The sequence below is a fragment of the Trachypithecus francoisi genome, unplaced genomic scaffold (genome assembly GCF_009764315.1).
Source record: "Trachypithecus francoisi isolate TF-2019V2 unplaced genomic scaffold, Tfra_2.0 Lachesis_group3, whole genome shotgun sequence".
Classification (NCBI taxonomy): Eukaryota; Metazoa; Chordata; class Mammalia; order Primates; family Cercopithecidae; genus Trachypithecus; species Trachypithecus francoisi.
In genome coordinates, this window is record NW_022681468.1 from 13249397 (window position 1) to 13265931 (window position 16535).

Consider the following 16535-nt stretch of genomic DNA (forward strand, 5'->3'; position numbering starts at 1 on the left):
AGGGAAGCGAAAGTCTACTGGGAGTAACAGGGAAACAAGAACTATAACCGCTATTGTGACCTTTCCTTCTGAAACCTTCCTAAATATAGGCCAAAGAAAAAGTATAAAAAGGTCTTACAAATTGACATTTTAAAATATAGGATTCACATTTTTAAGTAAAAAAGAAAAGAAATGGAGTGCACAGAAAGGCAAGTAGGAAAGATTAAGACTTAGGGAGGAGGGTAATCCCAAAGGAAGAGCTGGGAGAGCCCTCCATGGGCAACTCAATGACCTATGTGGACCTTCCAAGGCAGCTGCATGAGACAGGCACCGCCGCTTCTTCAGTCGCGGCTGTCAGCTCATTAAAAATGAGTAATGGATGGCCAACTACAGGGATACTCACACCAGCCCCTTCCACCTTACCCTCCTCACCTTTTATCAGAAGCATACTGTGTTAGTCTGTTCTCATGCTGTTAATAAAGATATGCCCAAGACTGGGTAATTTATAAAAGAAAGAGGTTTAACTGACTCTCAGTTCCACATGGCTGGGAGGCCTCACAATTAGGGTGGAAGGCAAGGGGGAGCAAAGTCACATGTTACATGGTGGCAGGCAAGAGAGCTTGTGTAGGGCAACTCCCATTCATAAAACCATCAGATCACGTGAGACTTATTCACTACTATGAGAACAGTATGGGGGAAACAGCCCCCATGATTCAATTATCTCCACCTGGCTCCACCCTTGACACGTGGGGATTATTACAATTCAAGGTGAGATTCGGGTGGGAACACAGCCAAACCATATCATCTACCTAATTTATCAATCAGGTCACTTTTACCAAGAAGACTTCCTGGTCCAAGGGGATTTCTCTAAACTTGAAATCTTACAAGTTTTTTTCTTTTTAGACAGTCACTCTATCACCCAGGTAGGAGTGCAGTGGCACCATCACAGCTCACCACAGCCTCGACCTCCCAGGCTCAAGTGATCCTCCCACCTCAACCTCCCTAGCAGCTGGGACCATAGGCATACACCACCATACCTGGCTAATTTTAGTATTTTTAGTAGAAACAGTGTTTTGTCATGTTGCCCAGGCTAGTCTCAAATTCCTGGGCTCAAGCAATCCACCCGCTTTGGTTATTCTTTATCATACTCACTGAACAAGCATCTGTGTGTCAGGTAATATACTGGAAGAACAAATTATGACTTAAAAGTAAAACATGCTTCTTCTGAAACTTTCTCACCACTGTGGTGACCAAACTCAAATTCTGTAAACATGGTGAAGAAAATAGCTGTGTGAGCTTACTTGTCTGTCATCACCGTCGGCTGCTCGTCAGTGAATTCTTCGGGTGCAGGCACAAACATACTGACTATGCTTGGTGCTGACAGCAGGCTGGATTTGGTGGCACCTGGGTAAGCAGCAAAGGGACAACCAGTGAATACAGATGAGCTTCAAGGGGCCAAGAAAGGCCTGGTTCTCCTCTTAGAAACCCTCCAAAGATCACATTCCCAGGAATGCAACTTGGACGTCCTAACTGTACCGCAGAAAGCCCTCAATCATGAAACGAATTCAAGAAAGATCGTGATTTGTTTCTACTTGGTTGAAGTGAAGAGCTAGACTTCTCTCTCTTTGCTTCTTGACTTTGAAAGAAATCAGAAAGAGCTCAGGTGTGCCAGCAGGGTCCAAAGACAAAGATGAAAGACAAAGGGGGAAATCTATTCAAGGGTACCCTTAAAAGAGCTACAATTCTTATTTGTAGGCATAAATGCAAACTGCCCGTATGATACTGCATTTCTAAAATCATAAATGCATATCAACATTACAGTTTTGCTAATATGGGAAAGTGGTAAGATCCCAGAACTCCATGCACCTAAGCAATGGAAGATCTTTGAGCTAAGAAATATCAGTGTGGGCCGGGCGCGGTGGCTCAAGCCTGTAATCCCAGCACTTTGGGAGGCCGAGACGGGCGGATCACGAGGTCAGGAGATCGAGACCATCCTGGCTAACATGGTGAAACCCCGTCTCTACTAAAAAATACAAAAAAAAAACTAGCCGGGCGACATGGCGGGCGCCTGTAGTCCCAGCTGCTTGGGAGGCTGAGGCAGGAGAATGGCGTAAACCCAGGAGGCGGAGCTTGCAGTGAGCTGAGACCCGGCCACTGCACTCCAGCCTGGGCGGCAGAGCGAGACTCCGTCTCAAAAAAAAAAAAAAAAAAGAAATATCAGTGTGTTTGTTTGTTTGTTTGGGACAAGGTCTTGCTCTGTCACCCAGGTTGGAGTGCAGTGGTGTGAGCATGGCTCACCGCAGCCTCAACCTCCCAGGCTGAAGAAAAATCCTCCCACCTCAGCCACTCAAGTGGCTGGAGCTACAGGCACACGCCACCATGCCTGGCTAATTTTTAAGCTTTTTGTAAAGACAAGGTCTCACTATGTTGCCCAGGCTGGTCTCAAGATCCTAGGCTCAAGGGATTCTCCCATCTCAGCCTCCCAAAGTGCTAGGATTACAGCTGTGAGCCACTGTGCCTCTACTTGCATTTTTCAAACTGAAGTATTTATGAATGTAATATCAAGTTTTTTTGAAGGAACCATCCAGTGACTCATTCCACATCAGCCAATCAATACCACAGTGTTTAAAACTTTGGGGTTTGATGGCTTCAAAGAAATCTGAGGCAAGAATCTTAGCAACATGCTCCAGGGATGAGTAAATCAGTCTGGAGAGTCAGGAAGCTTTCCTCCATTAAGGAAGCCACTAGTGCAAGATAGAGTCTCAGATGAAAATGAGGCCCCCAAGAAGAATCTCAAAGTGATCATACAGAATAATGCCATGTTCTACAAAGTAATAACTAAAACTCTAAGTTCTTCAAACAGGAAAGAAGGCAGAAAAATCGAACAGTCATTAAATAATCTTTCTCATCAAGGAATTAGTATCTTGGTGTTGGGAGGAAAAAAAGAATCTGGTATGACCTTTCCTCAAATAGGAGAAAGAAAATGATTCAGACAATGAGTTTCTAAAGGAATCAAAATATTCATAAAGCTAACTAAGTGGGCAATGTGTTTCGATATGAATTTTAGGAAGAAAAAATGGTGTTGAGCCTTTGAAAAGTCAAGATGCTTCTATACTACAGACTCCTTTGTCTGATCAAAGATTACACGAATATAAGAAGCATAACATTTACAAATCCAAACTGCAAAGGAAAGTATCTGAAAATATCTTTATGTCACTTCCCAAGCTCCCAAATGGGAATCCAAATTTTACTACTATATTTATCAGCTATATCCAAGATAACATCCTTCCCTAAGTATACATAAGTGTATCATTCACAAACATCTTCAATTGTTTCATAAATATGTTACTTTGAGTGGAAGCAACAGTATTACAAGCATAAATGTACACTGTTTAATAATAGCAAAGGCAAGAAATAATCCAAGATAAATGAAGACACAATTGATTATTAAATAGCATGGTAAACAGCATGAAGTTGCTTCAAGAAACCAAGACACAGAAAATTTAAATTCAATACCCCACATTTCTTGCACATTGACAGACCACATTGACCAGATGTCAAAATGCTTGTCTAGTGGAAAAATTCAGCCCATACAATGTATGATGATAAGTACATAGACTTACTAGAAACATAAGAAATTGATTTTTTAATTAAAAATCCTCTGAGTCAAGCCTTTCAGAAGATTATTGCCAATTACTATTACATAGTAATCACAATTAAAGTCAAGAAAAGGGAGGGACTCAAAGTCATTCTGGCAGTTTCAAACTAATTATTGCCTAATACAAATGCCAAGAAAGAGGTGTTTTTGACAACAGCATTGTGAAGTTGTTTTTCCATGTGATGGAATGTATGATGCAATATTTATGGCTGTCATCTATAAAAGCAGACACGTTCAGTTATTGGACACTGACCCCCATAGGGCAACACTCGCTGAATCAATGGATTCCTAAATATTGCTACTGAAGTAGGAACACAGAGTAACGTACTGGGAGGAGGTGGGAAATACAAAAAGGAAGCCACAGACCTCAGCCACCTTTGTTATACTTCAGTCACAATAAGTCTGCAATGTTAAAGGCAGTCCCTATCACCCCCAAGTTGCTGCCAACATTTCTGATGCCTCCACTACTGGCTCCCCTTCTGAATAGCTGAAGTGCACTCTACCCTGAGCTAGCAGCAGAAACAGAGGGCTCTCAGAAACTTGAACGAAGAGGGGCCCACCTCCAGAGCCCAACTTTGAAGCTGAAGATTTTGACAAAAAGTCCCTTCGTGAGTCTTGGATACAGGAGAAATTATGAAGGTGTTTGTCTCAAAGCAGACATGCATGGATCAATCCCCCAGCTGCACTGATGGGCTCTTCAGTTTACCATGAAAGAGACTGACTTTCCATCTTAGTGTTCTCATCACCTCATTCTACTTTTGCTGCTACTGAGTCACCAGATCATGAACAAGCACCAAAGGTTTGTTCAACCAACCACCCTTGCTTCTACTCATCAAAGTTTTTCCTAGCCTCATAGATGAGAAGAATCTCACCTCATCCAATACAGGGACTACAACTGCTATTCATTGCCAAAGAAAGGTGAGCCAAAGCTGGAGATCAATATCTCCCAATTCCTTAGGAAAATGAGAAGAGTGACATGGTTTAGGAAAATAGGTCTACTTGATTTAAAAGACTAGTTGTGAGATGGGATCATAGTTCTTTCTGGGTATTCTGTTTTTCTGCCAATGATAGGTAAATCTGCCTTCTCAATTAAAAAAGAACAAAGGTAACAATGAACTACTTTGGTAGTTAAAATTCATGGGATTAATTTTGAAAATGAATATTCTGACCTTAGCACAGACTGGCCTTCAGCTTGATTCTGTGAGCAGCATCAAGTCAAGTGAATCTTTTCAATGTCTACTTCAGAGAGCTGGAAAGAAACTATTAGCCTATGACCTCAATATTCTAGAAAAAATACAGATTAGCTGGACCATGCTCAGAAGAGTAGATATGGCATAACATGGAAAACTGATATGTCTGAGAAGGAATGCTGAAGGACCTAGGAATGTCTGGTCTAGAAAAGACTGAGGGAATAAGCAATGTCCAAAAATAATAGAAGAGGCCAGGCCTGGTGGCTCATGCCTATAATCCCTGCACTTTGGGAGGCTGAGGTGGGTGGATCACCTGAGGTCAGGAGTTTGTGACTAGCCTGGCCAACAGGGTGAAACCTCATCTCTACTAAAAATACAAGAATTAGCTGGGTGTGGTGGTGCATGCCTGTAATCCCAGCTACTCGGGAGGCTGGGGCAGGAGAATGACTTGAACCCAGGAGACAGAGGAGGTTGCAGTGAGCCAAGATTGCACCACTGCACTCCAGCCTGGGTGACAGAGCAAGACCCTGTCTCGAAATATATATATATATGAAAGAGACTGGACTTGTTTTGTGTGCAAGGGTTAGAAAGTTACTATAAGGAAGAACCGTTGGCCATGTTCAAAGATGAGATGTCATGCACTCTCAGCCACTGGGGGTGTTTGGGCAAAGGTCATCCCCAATCCATGGAGCTGCTAAGTTTTAAAAAGGCTGCACCTGCTGGGTGACCAAATGATGGACACGTCCAGTCTCCTTCAGCTCTTATAGTCAGAGACTCTGTGACTCAACTAACCTCTCATCCTCAATGGTTGTCCCTCCAGGTCAGGGTTTAGGCACGTTGGCACGTTACACTGGCGTTTCCCAGGCTGTATCTGTTCTGTGGATAAATAGAGGGTTTCAGTCTTTGATGTGGTCATCTTAGCACCATTTAGAATATGAAGAATTTAACCAATCATCTCTTGGGGCCATTTGTTTGGTCACTGTTACTACGTATGATTAACATTTTCAGAACACATCCTATATATTAGGGTAGGGTTATTTGGGGCTTCACTACAAACCTGCCATTCAGTTCTATGAAATGCAACTAAAAGCCGGACAGCACCTGAAACTATCCCAGAAAGTCCAGACAAGCACCCCATCTTGCCTCCCCATAAAAGTTCAAATCTCATCTCTCCAGATATGAAATGAAAGGCTAATATCACAGCCATGACAGAAATGTTTTATGCAAATCAGTAAGTACATAAGTGTCATTTGGGACAATGGCCAGAAAGGTCATACTGAAAACATGTGGAACTGGTAGAAGGAAATGACAGGCGTTGGACTAAGGGATGGGGAACAGGAATAAGGGGGAGGGGGCAAAAATGGAGGCATGGTGCTTCAAAAATGTTTGTTCACATGAAAGATGAGGCAAAGCAGTAAGTCATGGCGCCATGCATGGATGGAGAAGAGGCGGGTCTCATATGCATGGGTGGAGAAGAGGCAGCTTTCAGGGCAGAGCTGGTGGTGCTGAGGTTAACTGGTCAGATCCATGTTTTAGGTTGCCTTTTTTAGTGTGCCTACATGGCCACATTTGTTCTGGTGGAGACCAGCAAGTCACTGAATCTACACGTGTAGTTTAAAGTGACATGCCACCTAACACTGTACTACACAGTCACAGACTCTCCCCTGGGCTCGGATGTGAGGAGGAGTTTTCTGGCACTCATCAAAACAAGAATATTGAGATGACACTCATAGGACTTGGTGACTCGAGAACCAATTTGGAGGATGGAAAACAGGCCCAGGAAAACTCAGGGGAAAGAAATTCAGACAGCATATAAGTGGGAAATATTAAATGAGAAACCAGAGTGACATGAACAAGGTTGAAATTTGGTTGAAAAGTGAAAAATTCCGTTAAATGGGTTATTTGGCATCATGTAGATTTTCTTAGATTAAAATTTGGACTGACAATGGAGATCAGTTTGCCTTTTATAACTACTGTGTCCATCAAACTAGGTTGTCATCGTAGTTGGAATCTAAACAGGTTGGTTAGCTTAGGCTGAGCTACCTGCTGCAGAAAACAGTAGCAAGGTAAAATCATCTTCAGAGCCCTCACATCAGCATTTAATGATTGGAGACCTAATCAAACAAAAGCTGCCATTCTCAGTTCCTCACATAGTTTCATCTCCATAAAGAAGAAAGCACAGTCCTGTTTGGTGTAGGCAGAAATACTTCATTCAAACCCAGTGAACTCCTGAGGATGGCTGTCCAGTCTTTCTCCTTCTCCCCCCTGCCTGTTGGCTCTTGGCTATTCACTGCTCACTACAACATATCACTAAAATGAAGAGAAAACACTAAACCTTTAAAACGTTAAGAACCCTTATAAAGTCCAGGAGAGTTGAAACTATCTGTTAAATGTGAGATTGGGTATGCTGTGTGGGATTTAGTTATCTAGACTAGCGCTCTCTCTCTCTCTCAGAATAATGAGGGCAAGTAAAATTATGTACGTAAATACTATGGCTTTGAAGAAAATGAAAGTATCTCAATATTTTGCTTTTGTGGATTTTATAATTCATAGTCATCAGGAAGAATATTAAAATAATCTCCTATCACTGCAGCCAGAAAGTATTAACCACGGTACTAAAAGAGTCCGATCCAAGGGTAGGCCCCAGAGCATATCACCATAATAAGTCCTTACATTTTAGTGGTGCATGCATGTTGTAAGGTGTTTTCACATACGTAATCTTGTAACTCAAATGACCCATTTAATTATAGGGAAAAAAAAAACCAGAAAATGCAGGCACTTAAAAGAGGATTGCGACTGTACTACTAGCTTGATAAGGTAGTACATGTACAAAACGTGATAACAAAGTTTAGAAAATGCAGAGTGATCATGTTTAGAATAGACATGTCATGGCAGTCAATTCTTACTTTAAAATTGAGGTTAGATGCAGTTCCATCTTATGAGCATGGGGGTGTGCGGCTGCAACCTGGTGACCCTGCTGGCTAAAACACAGAACTCATATTCCCAAACCCACTGGCAGATCATGATGTCACTAAGCTGACAATTGTTATCGCTATTGTCATTACTATAAATATTCCCTTATTTAGGGGGTACTTTGTAGTTTATACAACAGAGAATATTGATAATCTGCTGTGTGTTTTCTTTTTTATTTGCATCATGAAACCATAGTTCCATTCCCTCCTCCCCAGATCAATAACCTAATATGTGGAATCTGGGTCTTAGAGAGAACAAGAGTTGGGCCAGCCTCAACGGAAGAGCGTGTCACTCTAGAACACTTGGGAAGTTTAAATAGACTTACTAGTTACCTTAGGTGGTTTTGAAAAAATTGTCTGAACCAAAGAACATGAGAGAAAATCAATTCTTTAACAAGGGAGCAGAGCAGACACAGAGAAAGTAGCATTCGCTAATCCGAGAGGTAGAACGAGAAGAAAAAGCTTGACCCACCAGTGTCCCAGTTGCTGATGTTATGGGGGGCGCTAGACTGATGCTCCAGCTGCCGCTTCATTAACTGGCTCATTGTCAGAACTCCCAGGGATCCCCTTTTCATCTGCCTATACTGAGCTAGATGGAGGAAATTAGGAGACGATTATAATAATAAATTTCCACAGCACACAAAGGCTCCACACATCCATATAGAATTTTAATTGACCCTGCATTCGTTATTCATAATTTTTGGTAAATTGTATGCTTCTGTTCAAATGAAAAACTAAAGCACTCTGCTGTTCCGGATACGTTTCTTCACACAGTGAAGATGGTAACACTGCCCATTAGCACTGATTTGTCGCCTGTAAATATTTATCCCAGTTACAACGGAATGAAATATGACTATCTTCATCTACTTTTTAAATTATATACTCTGCCATGTTCCAAAAAGGATTTAAGACAAATAACAAATTTAAACGTATGGCTTAACTTTCTTTAAAGGAGCTTGTGCATATATTATTTCCATCTTCCTCATAGCCCTATGAGGTCCTTGTGTATGTGTGCATGTGTGCATGATGTGTGTGTGTGCATGTATATTTTAGGGTAGGATGACACATATCAACCCCAATTTTTAGAGAGAGAAATTGAAGCAAATGAAATTATATGACTTGGAACTAGTCAGCAACTGAGGTGGTCCTAAAACCAAAACATATCAACTCCAAAGTCAATGCTGTTTTCAATCTCCGTGTGAGCCTCTGCCTACTGTTTGAAAAATGTGAATCAAACAACATTCCATGAGTAGATTCTACTATACATCTTTGTTTTTAAAAAGTAGTAACATTTTTATCCTGTAAGTTAAGCATTGAAACATATCCCATTAGTGAAATGTCAAGTTATTAGCATTTCCAAACCAGAAAACAATGAAAAACACTTTTGTCAGTAGATTGCTGAGTTGGAAAGTAGCCTCCTGTGGTCCTATTCCCAGCAGTCCCGCCAATCCCTACCAACCAGCCCAGTGAGAGAGGCAGAGCATCATGGATGCAACTTTTCTACATGACCCCAAATATCTTGCATATTTGACAACTTGTGGTTATTCTCTGTGCTACAAGAACAATTTCAGAAACTGAAGCTATCAACTACTCACCCTAGAAAGGGATGGTAGAGACTGGGATGACTGCATGGCCCCTGGAAACTCTTCAATGTTATACACAGGTTTCACAATCATGGCACCAAGGTGGCAACTTGGTGTGATGTGAAATCAATTATAACATTATTTTTAATGTAACTAGCATGCTGTTTGATTAATGGTGGTCACAACATGTTTAGCTACAAAATAACTAGCTGATAAACTGATCAAAAGGGAAGGATGTGATGGGAATTCTTGCGTCTTAAAGTCAATATTAACCGAATTCACGGAAATGACTATTCAACCTAATACTAAACATCTCTGGTTTTTGTCGCTGATTGGTAAAACTTACAATGTTATGACTCACTTGACAAGCACAGCTTTAAGTAAAATTCAAAAGCAGAATTCTTTTCAAAGATGTAACAAATTTAAAAATTAGCAGCATCTAGTAAGACTCAAAGAAAAATTTAAAACCTCTAATGATTGAATAATTTCTCCTATTCTCAGGTGTTTTTAAAGACAGCAGAATTCCCTGAGAATAAAATCCCTTAATGTTTAGCTCAGTGTATAAGGTACCAAGCATGATGCCTCCAAGAACACATCACCAAGAGCTATAGAATGCATGCTTTTAATGGCAAGGAGGAGAAAGGTGGAAATCTAATGAAGTGCTAAGCTAAATCCAAAGTCTAGATCAATCGTGACTTTGGGATCATGAAATATTTGTAAATTCATTTTATGGTGTATTTAACTAGCATTTGAGTCCTACTGAGCTAATAATCCTATTTCAAATTATACCCTAATTCACTATCTTTTTTATTTCTTGTGTTTTGTTTGTTTGTTTTTGAGACAGGGTGCACAGGCTGGAGTGGAGTGGCACGATCACAGCTCACTGCAGCCTCCATCTCCCATGCTCGAGCGATCCTCCCACTTTACCCTCCCCAGTAGCTGGGTCTACAGGTGTGCGCCACCACGCCTGGCTAATTTTTAATTTTTTTTTAGAGACCGGGGCCTCACTATGTTACCTAGGCTGGTCTCAAATTCCTGGGCTCAAGTGATCCTCCTGCCTCAGCTTCCGAAGTGTTGGGATTACAGGCGTGAGCCACCACACCCAGCCCACTATCTTTTATTAAAGATTACTCATACAAATTAGGAGAAGATATACTTTCATGATTTTAGTATGTGGACATAAAATTAGCATTTTATCATGTGATCAGATTTTTGTAATAGAAGAAGAATAATCAGATTCAGAACTGGCCATTCTTCTTTGCTACCAAAAGGGCAAATAACTGCCATTTGGAAACTATTTCTTAGAATTTCCATAATCCTTATTATGACTGAATTTGAATTATTTAAAAGAAGGGTGGTATACTAAAAATGAACATGAGTTCATAAGTCTAAAGGGCCTAGCATCAATTTCTGACTCTATCACTTAGTATATTTGACTTTAGGCAAGTCATTTAGTTTCTCTGGACCTCAATCACCTAATCTCTAAAATGGGGGTCCAACAACATCTATCATGCATGTGCTGATGCCAGAACTGGATCAGATAACAATGTGTGTGAGCCACTTGGCACAGTGCCTGGCACATGATAGATGTTAAGTAGATAGTAGCTACAATTACTATTATGACTGCAAACTCCTAGAGAACAAGTGGTGTTTTATTTATTCACTTTTGACCTCCAGTGCCAAGCACAGTGTCTGGCATCCAGCAGACACTTAATAAATAGTTGCTGAATGAATGAATGCATGAATGAATGAACAATGAAGATGATGATGTTCCAAACTACCAGTCCAATATTCAAGATCTTTATCTGTTTTTTTCAGGATCATCAAAAGATGGTCAAATGAAAATTATTAAATAGCTTTTCAGGCAATGTCCACATGGAACACAACATTTATCAGGACATATGACAAAGGTTTATAGAAGTTGCACCTCTGTTCGTATCTCTGATTCTTGGTAAGAATGTTTCATGCTAAAGTCTCGTAATTAACCCCACTGAGACAGGTAGACACCCTTACAGAACTTTCAGTGGAACTCAAGCTCTCATGGACAAAATCTAGGACCCAGTGACAGAAGCCAGTTTCAAAATACTTGCCTTCTACAGGTCCTATAAAACGTCATGCCATTTCTACTCTCCAATCCAAAAGAGCTAAATTCAGTCATGACTTTGGGAATATGATATATCACACATTTATTTTATGATAACCTAGATCACAATGATGGAAGCAACTCAAATTAAATAAGTGTTCCATGTAAAATTCTGCCATAGACAATGCTTTTCATGTGCCTCAGAACCAGTTCCGTGTTTTATGTTCAGGTTATACAATTTTTATTTTATTGAATAATGGAATTCAGTGATCATTCCTTAACAAATTAGGATATTTGGCCAGTCAGCAACCATTGTGATTTATCAAACACTAGCGATATGGATGAAAGTGGGCCATCCTACACTTCAGGGTCTCTGAGAATGTACAACATACTCTCGCCAAGGAAGCTGATGCACCATTAAAATATATATACAATACCAAGATTGGAAAAATTGAAAACAAGGCAGCAGACAGTGCCCCAAAATAAAAGTACAGCTGAAATAATCAGCAGAGGAAATCTTACTTGATATTGACGAATGGCTACTTGTTTCCGGCACACCTGCTTCTAACGTAGGGGCAGATGAAGATTCTCGTGGCATTTCCAAAGTTGAAAGTCCTTTAGTAGAAGGATCTACAAACAGAAATATTATTTAAAACTCAGTACACTGATTAAAGGCAAGTTCAAGAACCTTTTCTATAGATTTTCCCTTTTGCCTACTACAACCATTCAAATCTTTATACATCTTCCAGGCCTAATAATTACTTTCATGGAATTACATACACACTGGTTACAATGTTCCAGGGAGAGCTGATTCTATGTGACATTCTGCACCCATGGATCTGCCTTTTGGAGATTAATGACAGCAAAATTACAGAGCTAAAGTTCAGCTGCTCACAATGCATATCCCCAAACAAATTCCTTAACTTTTCTGTACTGAATTTCTTTTCATCTACGACCTAAATATGCTTACTAGTTCATCCCCATCTCCTGTCTAGGTACTCCACCTTTATCTGACAATTTCCTACTCATCATTTGCATCTTAATTTATATAGAAAAATTCCTCCTTTAGGGAGGCTTCCACGACTTCTCTCCACAAAAATATACAAACAAAAATGCTGGGTCAGGTGCGCTTTTGATGTAATCACAGAGCACCTTGTCTTTAACCTTCTGCAGACTTACCACACTATAATCTAATTGTCTGTTTCCTTGCCCATAACCTTCGCTAACCCTTAAGTGATTTAGGAGCATGGACTGTACTCAACCGAAAATAAATATGCACAGTTAATTCGGATTTTGTATTTTATTCATTGAGCAAGAAACAGAGTGTCATTGGTTCTCTTATTTGACGAATGTTGAATTTAAAGTGAAATATTTTCTGCATATAATACTGTCTTACTCACCTATCAGTAATGGGAAACACTCTGTTCCACATTATTCTAGTTAATCATAAATTATTTTTCAAAACCTGCTGAAAAGTTGACTGGCTTCTTTCCAAACCTTCTTGCCATCTTAGGCAGCACCATGCAGTGAACATACTGAGCATCTTGCTAGCTTGGAGTTACCACCATGGGCTTCCACGACTACGCTGTACTGGAATTCAGGGATGTCAGTCCCAAATGGCTTCAAGTTCTTAAGCTTAATAGTGTTTCTGTCTCATCCTTGTCATGGTGCCAATTGTTTTTTCTTGCCAGAGAGCAAATCTCATACATTCATACAAACATACAATTTAAGGAAACAAATACCATTCTATTATTGGATGATCATTAAACTTGCTAAACTATAGAGCAGATCCTAGGTGAGGGTCTGGGAGAAAAGTTTCTGAGCACTGACTTCAAAGCATCTATTTTTGATTCTCAGAGGTCTTTCTGAGTAGGTATGGTTGCCAAATTAATAACCTCTTGATAACAAAAAAGCATAATTCTTGTAAAGTTTCCCAAACCCTCTTAATAAAGCATAAAGTAACGACTAATGTTAAATTACTTTAGCCATTAAGATAGTAAAGATCAGGTACAATTTTTCTCTTAGGTATCCTCCCCAAACCACTAATCAAAAACATGCATAACTGTTTCTCTTACCCTTACTGGCCTGCATTCTATACAGGCTACAACTAACGCCTAATAATCTCACCAATAATGTTAGTGAAAAGCTTAAAGCTAATTTTCAGGATTCTCTGAAAGATTATTAAGACTTTTAGAGTTTTGGCATGGCTATTTGTGTGTGTGTGTATATGTGTGTGTGTAAGATGGAGTCTTGCTCTATTGCCCAGTCTGGAGTGCAGTGGCATGAACTCAGCTCACTGCAACCTTCGCCTCCTAGGTTCAAGTGATTTTCCTGCCTCAGCCTTCTTAGTAGCTGGGATTATAGGCACCCACCACCATGCCCAGCTAATTTTTGTATTTTTAGTAGAGACGGGTTTCACCATGTTGACCAGACTGGTCTCAAACTCCTGACCTCAGGTGATCCACCCACCTTGGCCTCCCAAAGTCCTCAGATTACAGGCATGAGCCACCATGCCTGGCCTTGGCATGCCTATTAAAATCCTTGGTGTATCTTTAATTTTAAAGAAACGTCTTACTGTAACAAGGTCAATAATAATCATTAGTGTACTAAGATTCTGTTAGCGAGGCAATCTTTCCTCAGCCCTCCATCATTTTATGAAACTTTTACTTGTATAAATTTAAGATAAATATCTGAATAGAGCTATCCACTCGGCTTAAAATATTTGTATTCAATTTTTTATAGTGATGGACAGAAAATGTCAGGCTATCCTTTCATTCCTTCATCAGACATTTGCCAGCTCTCTTTTAGTCACCTGCGATACAATCAGTGAACAAACCAAACAAAATATTTGCCTTCAGGAGCTTTCATTTTGGTGGGGAGAGACAGATAATAATTAATATGCATAAAAGTGAATAAATTATTGTATGTTGGAAGATCAGTTCTCTGTAGGAAAGAAACAGAGAAGAGAGAGAGACATTAAGATGCCAGGTAAGGGCTGGAGTGTGGGGCATAACCCAGGGCAGGCCTCACAGAGAACCTCGTGTTGGGTCAAAGAATTAAAAGAATGGAGAGAATGAGCCAGACAGATATCTGGCAGTTCCAGGTTGAGGGAGCAATCAGTGGAAAGGCCCAAAGGTAAGGAATACAGACCTCACAAGGGGTCACTGTGACTAAGTAGCATTGTGGTGAGAATAGTGCGAATGCAGTTGAGAGCCAATGAGGACTAGGACCACATAGGGCTTTGCAGGAATTTAAAGAACTTGAGCTTTTGCTATGAAAGAAATAAGGAGTCTCTGGAAGGCTTTAAACAGGGGAATGGTGTAATCTCCTATTTTAAAGGATCACTCAGGCTGTTGTGTTGAGAGAGCATGAAGGTAATAGGAGTATAAAGTGGGAGGCCAGTCAGGAGGGTGTGGCAGTTCATCAAGGTCAGAGATGTCAGTGGCTCAGGCCAGGGTGGAAACAGTGGAGGTAAGAAGAAGGTGTCACATTCTGGATGTGTTTTGAAGGTAGATTAAGGTTGCCAGATTAAATAGAGGATGCTCAGTTAAATGTTAATTTCAGATAAACAACAGGTAATATTTTAGTATGAGTAAAAAAAAAAAAAAGTCCCATGCAATATTTGAGAGATGTGGCCCCAATTCTTCATATCTCCCTGAATCCATCCTTTCACCATGTGACTTTAAAGGTCTACCACTAAATAGGAAGAGTGTATTTCCCCCTCTTGACTTTGGTTCAGCCGTATGATTTGCTTTGGCTGACAGAATGGTTGCAAGAATAACATGGCCAGAGGCTTGGAAAGTGCCTCTGCAACTGGGCTGGTTCTTTTGTGACTCTGCCATCACCATTAGAATATTTCCAGGCTTCAAGGTCCTGGTTGAGGTCAGCAGGCATGAGAAGCAGAGCCTAGCCATCCAAGCCTTGGCCAATCCCCAGATGAGTCATAGACTCTCAAACTAAATAAATATTTACTGTTGTATGCTGCTGAGGTGTTTGTTACACAGCATTATTCCAGCGATAGGTCACTGATGGTTGTCTTAGCATAGAGACAATATGTAAAGGCTAAAACCAGACAAGACCACCGAGAGAGTGAGTTCATAGAGAAGAGACTAGGATCAAGGACAGAGACCACAAGTCATTCTGTCATTAGGGAGACAGAGAGGAACCAAAGAGAATGATGGGGTGACCAAAAGTGTCAAAGATTGCAGATATGTCAGCATCAGACCTCATGGCTGACTGCTGACAGATTTAGCAGTGAAGGACACTGGTGACCTTGACAACTGCTGTTTGGGTGAAATAGTGGGAATGATTTTTTTTAAGAGACAGGGTATCACCATGTTGTCCAGGCTGGAGTGCTATGGCTATTCACAAGTGCACTCATAGCACACTACAGCCTCCAACTCCTGGGCTCAAGAGATCCTCCTGCCTCAGCCCCCCAAGTAGCTGGGATGACAGGTGTGTGCCACCATGCCTGGCATATGAACAGCTTTTAGAACTAATAGAATGGAAGAAAATTGGCGATAGTATAGAGTTGTCTCTTCCAAACTCTATACTAAAACATGAAAAATGATACCAAAAATTAAATGATATCAAAATTTAAAATGATACCAGTCAACATTATGTGTTTCTGTTTTCTTTTCATTTTAATTCATTAGCATGTTTTAGTATAGAGTTTGGAAGAGACAACTCTAATAGAATTTGGAAGACACAACTCTGTACTATCTCTTCCAAAATGTTTTACTACAAGGAAAGAAGTAAAATGGGATAACAGTTGGCAGATCATGCATCAAGTGCTTTTGTTTGTTTAAGAAAGAGAAGTAAGATTGTTTGTAGGCTCAAGTCAAGGGTCCTTTAGGAAAAAAAATATACTAAGGGAGGATACAGAGGGGAGAATTTTAGGGGCCAATATTCTTGAGTAAGTTAGAGAGATAGAATCTTGTCCACATGTGGAAAGGCTGGGTGTAAACAGGAATACAGACAGTTAACCTATAGCCCCAGCCAGGAAGTCCAGGTGTGTAGGTGCAGAGGCTGGAAGGTGGGCAGATAAGGTGGTAGGAGGCTGTGGGAAGT

General features: G+C 40.5%; 1 protein-coding gene across 3 annotated transcripts in view; it reads right to left on the minus strand.

The window, feature by feature from the left end:
* UNC79 (unc-79 homolog, NALCN channel complex subunit) overlaps nucleotides 1-16535 on the minus strand; it is a 287744-nt gene that overhangs the window by 65874 nt on the left and 205335 nt on the right. For 2 of the 3 annotated variants that reach the window (XM_033191506.1, XM_033191507.1), the window contains 3 exons: nucleotides 11988-12095; nucleotides 5620-5703; nucleotides 1281-1383 (listed from right to left, as the gene is read on the minus strand). In XM_033191506.1, the coding sequence (XP_033047397.1) occupies nucleotides 1281-1383; nucleotides 5620-5703; nucleotides 11988-12095 (295 nt within the window). Of the gene's footprint in view, nucleotides 1-1280; nucleotides 1384-5619; nucleotides 5704-8271; nucleotides 8389-11987; nucleotides 12096-16535 lie in introns of all 3 variants that reach the window. The other variant, XM_033191504.1, reaches the window with a different exon arrangement.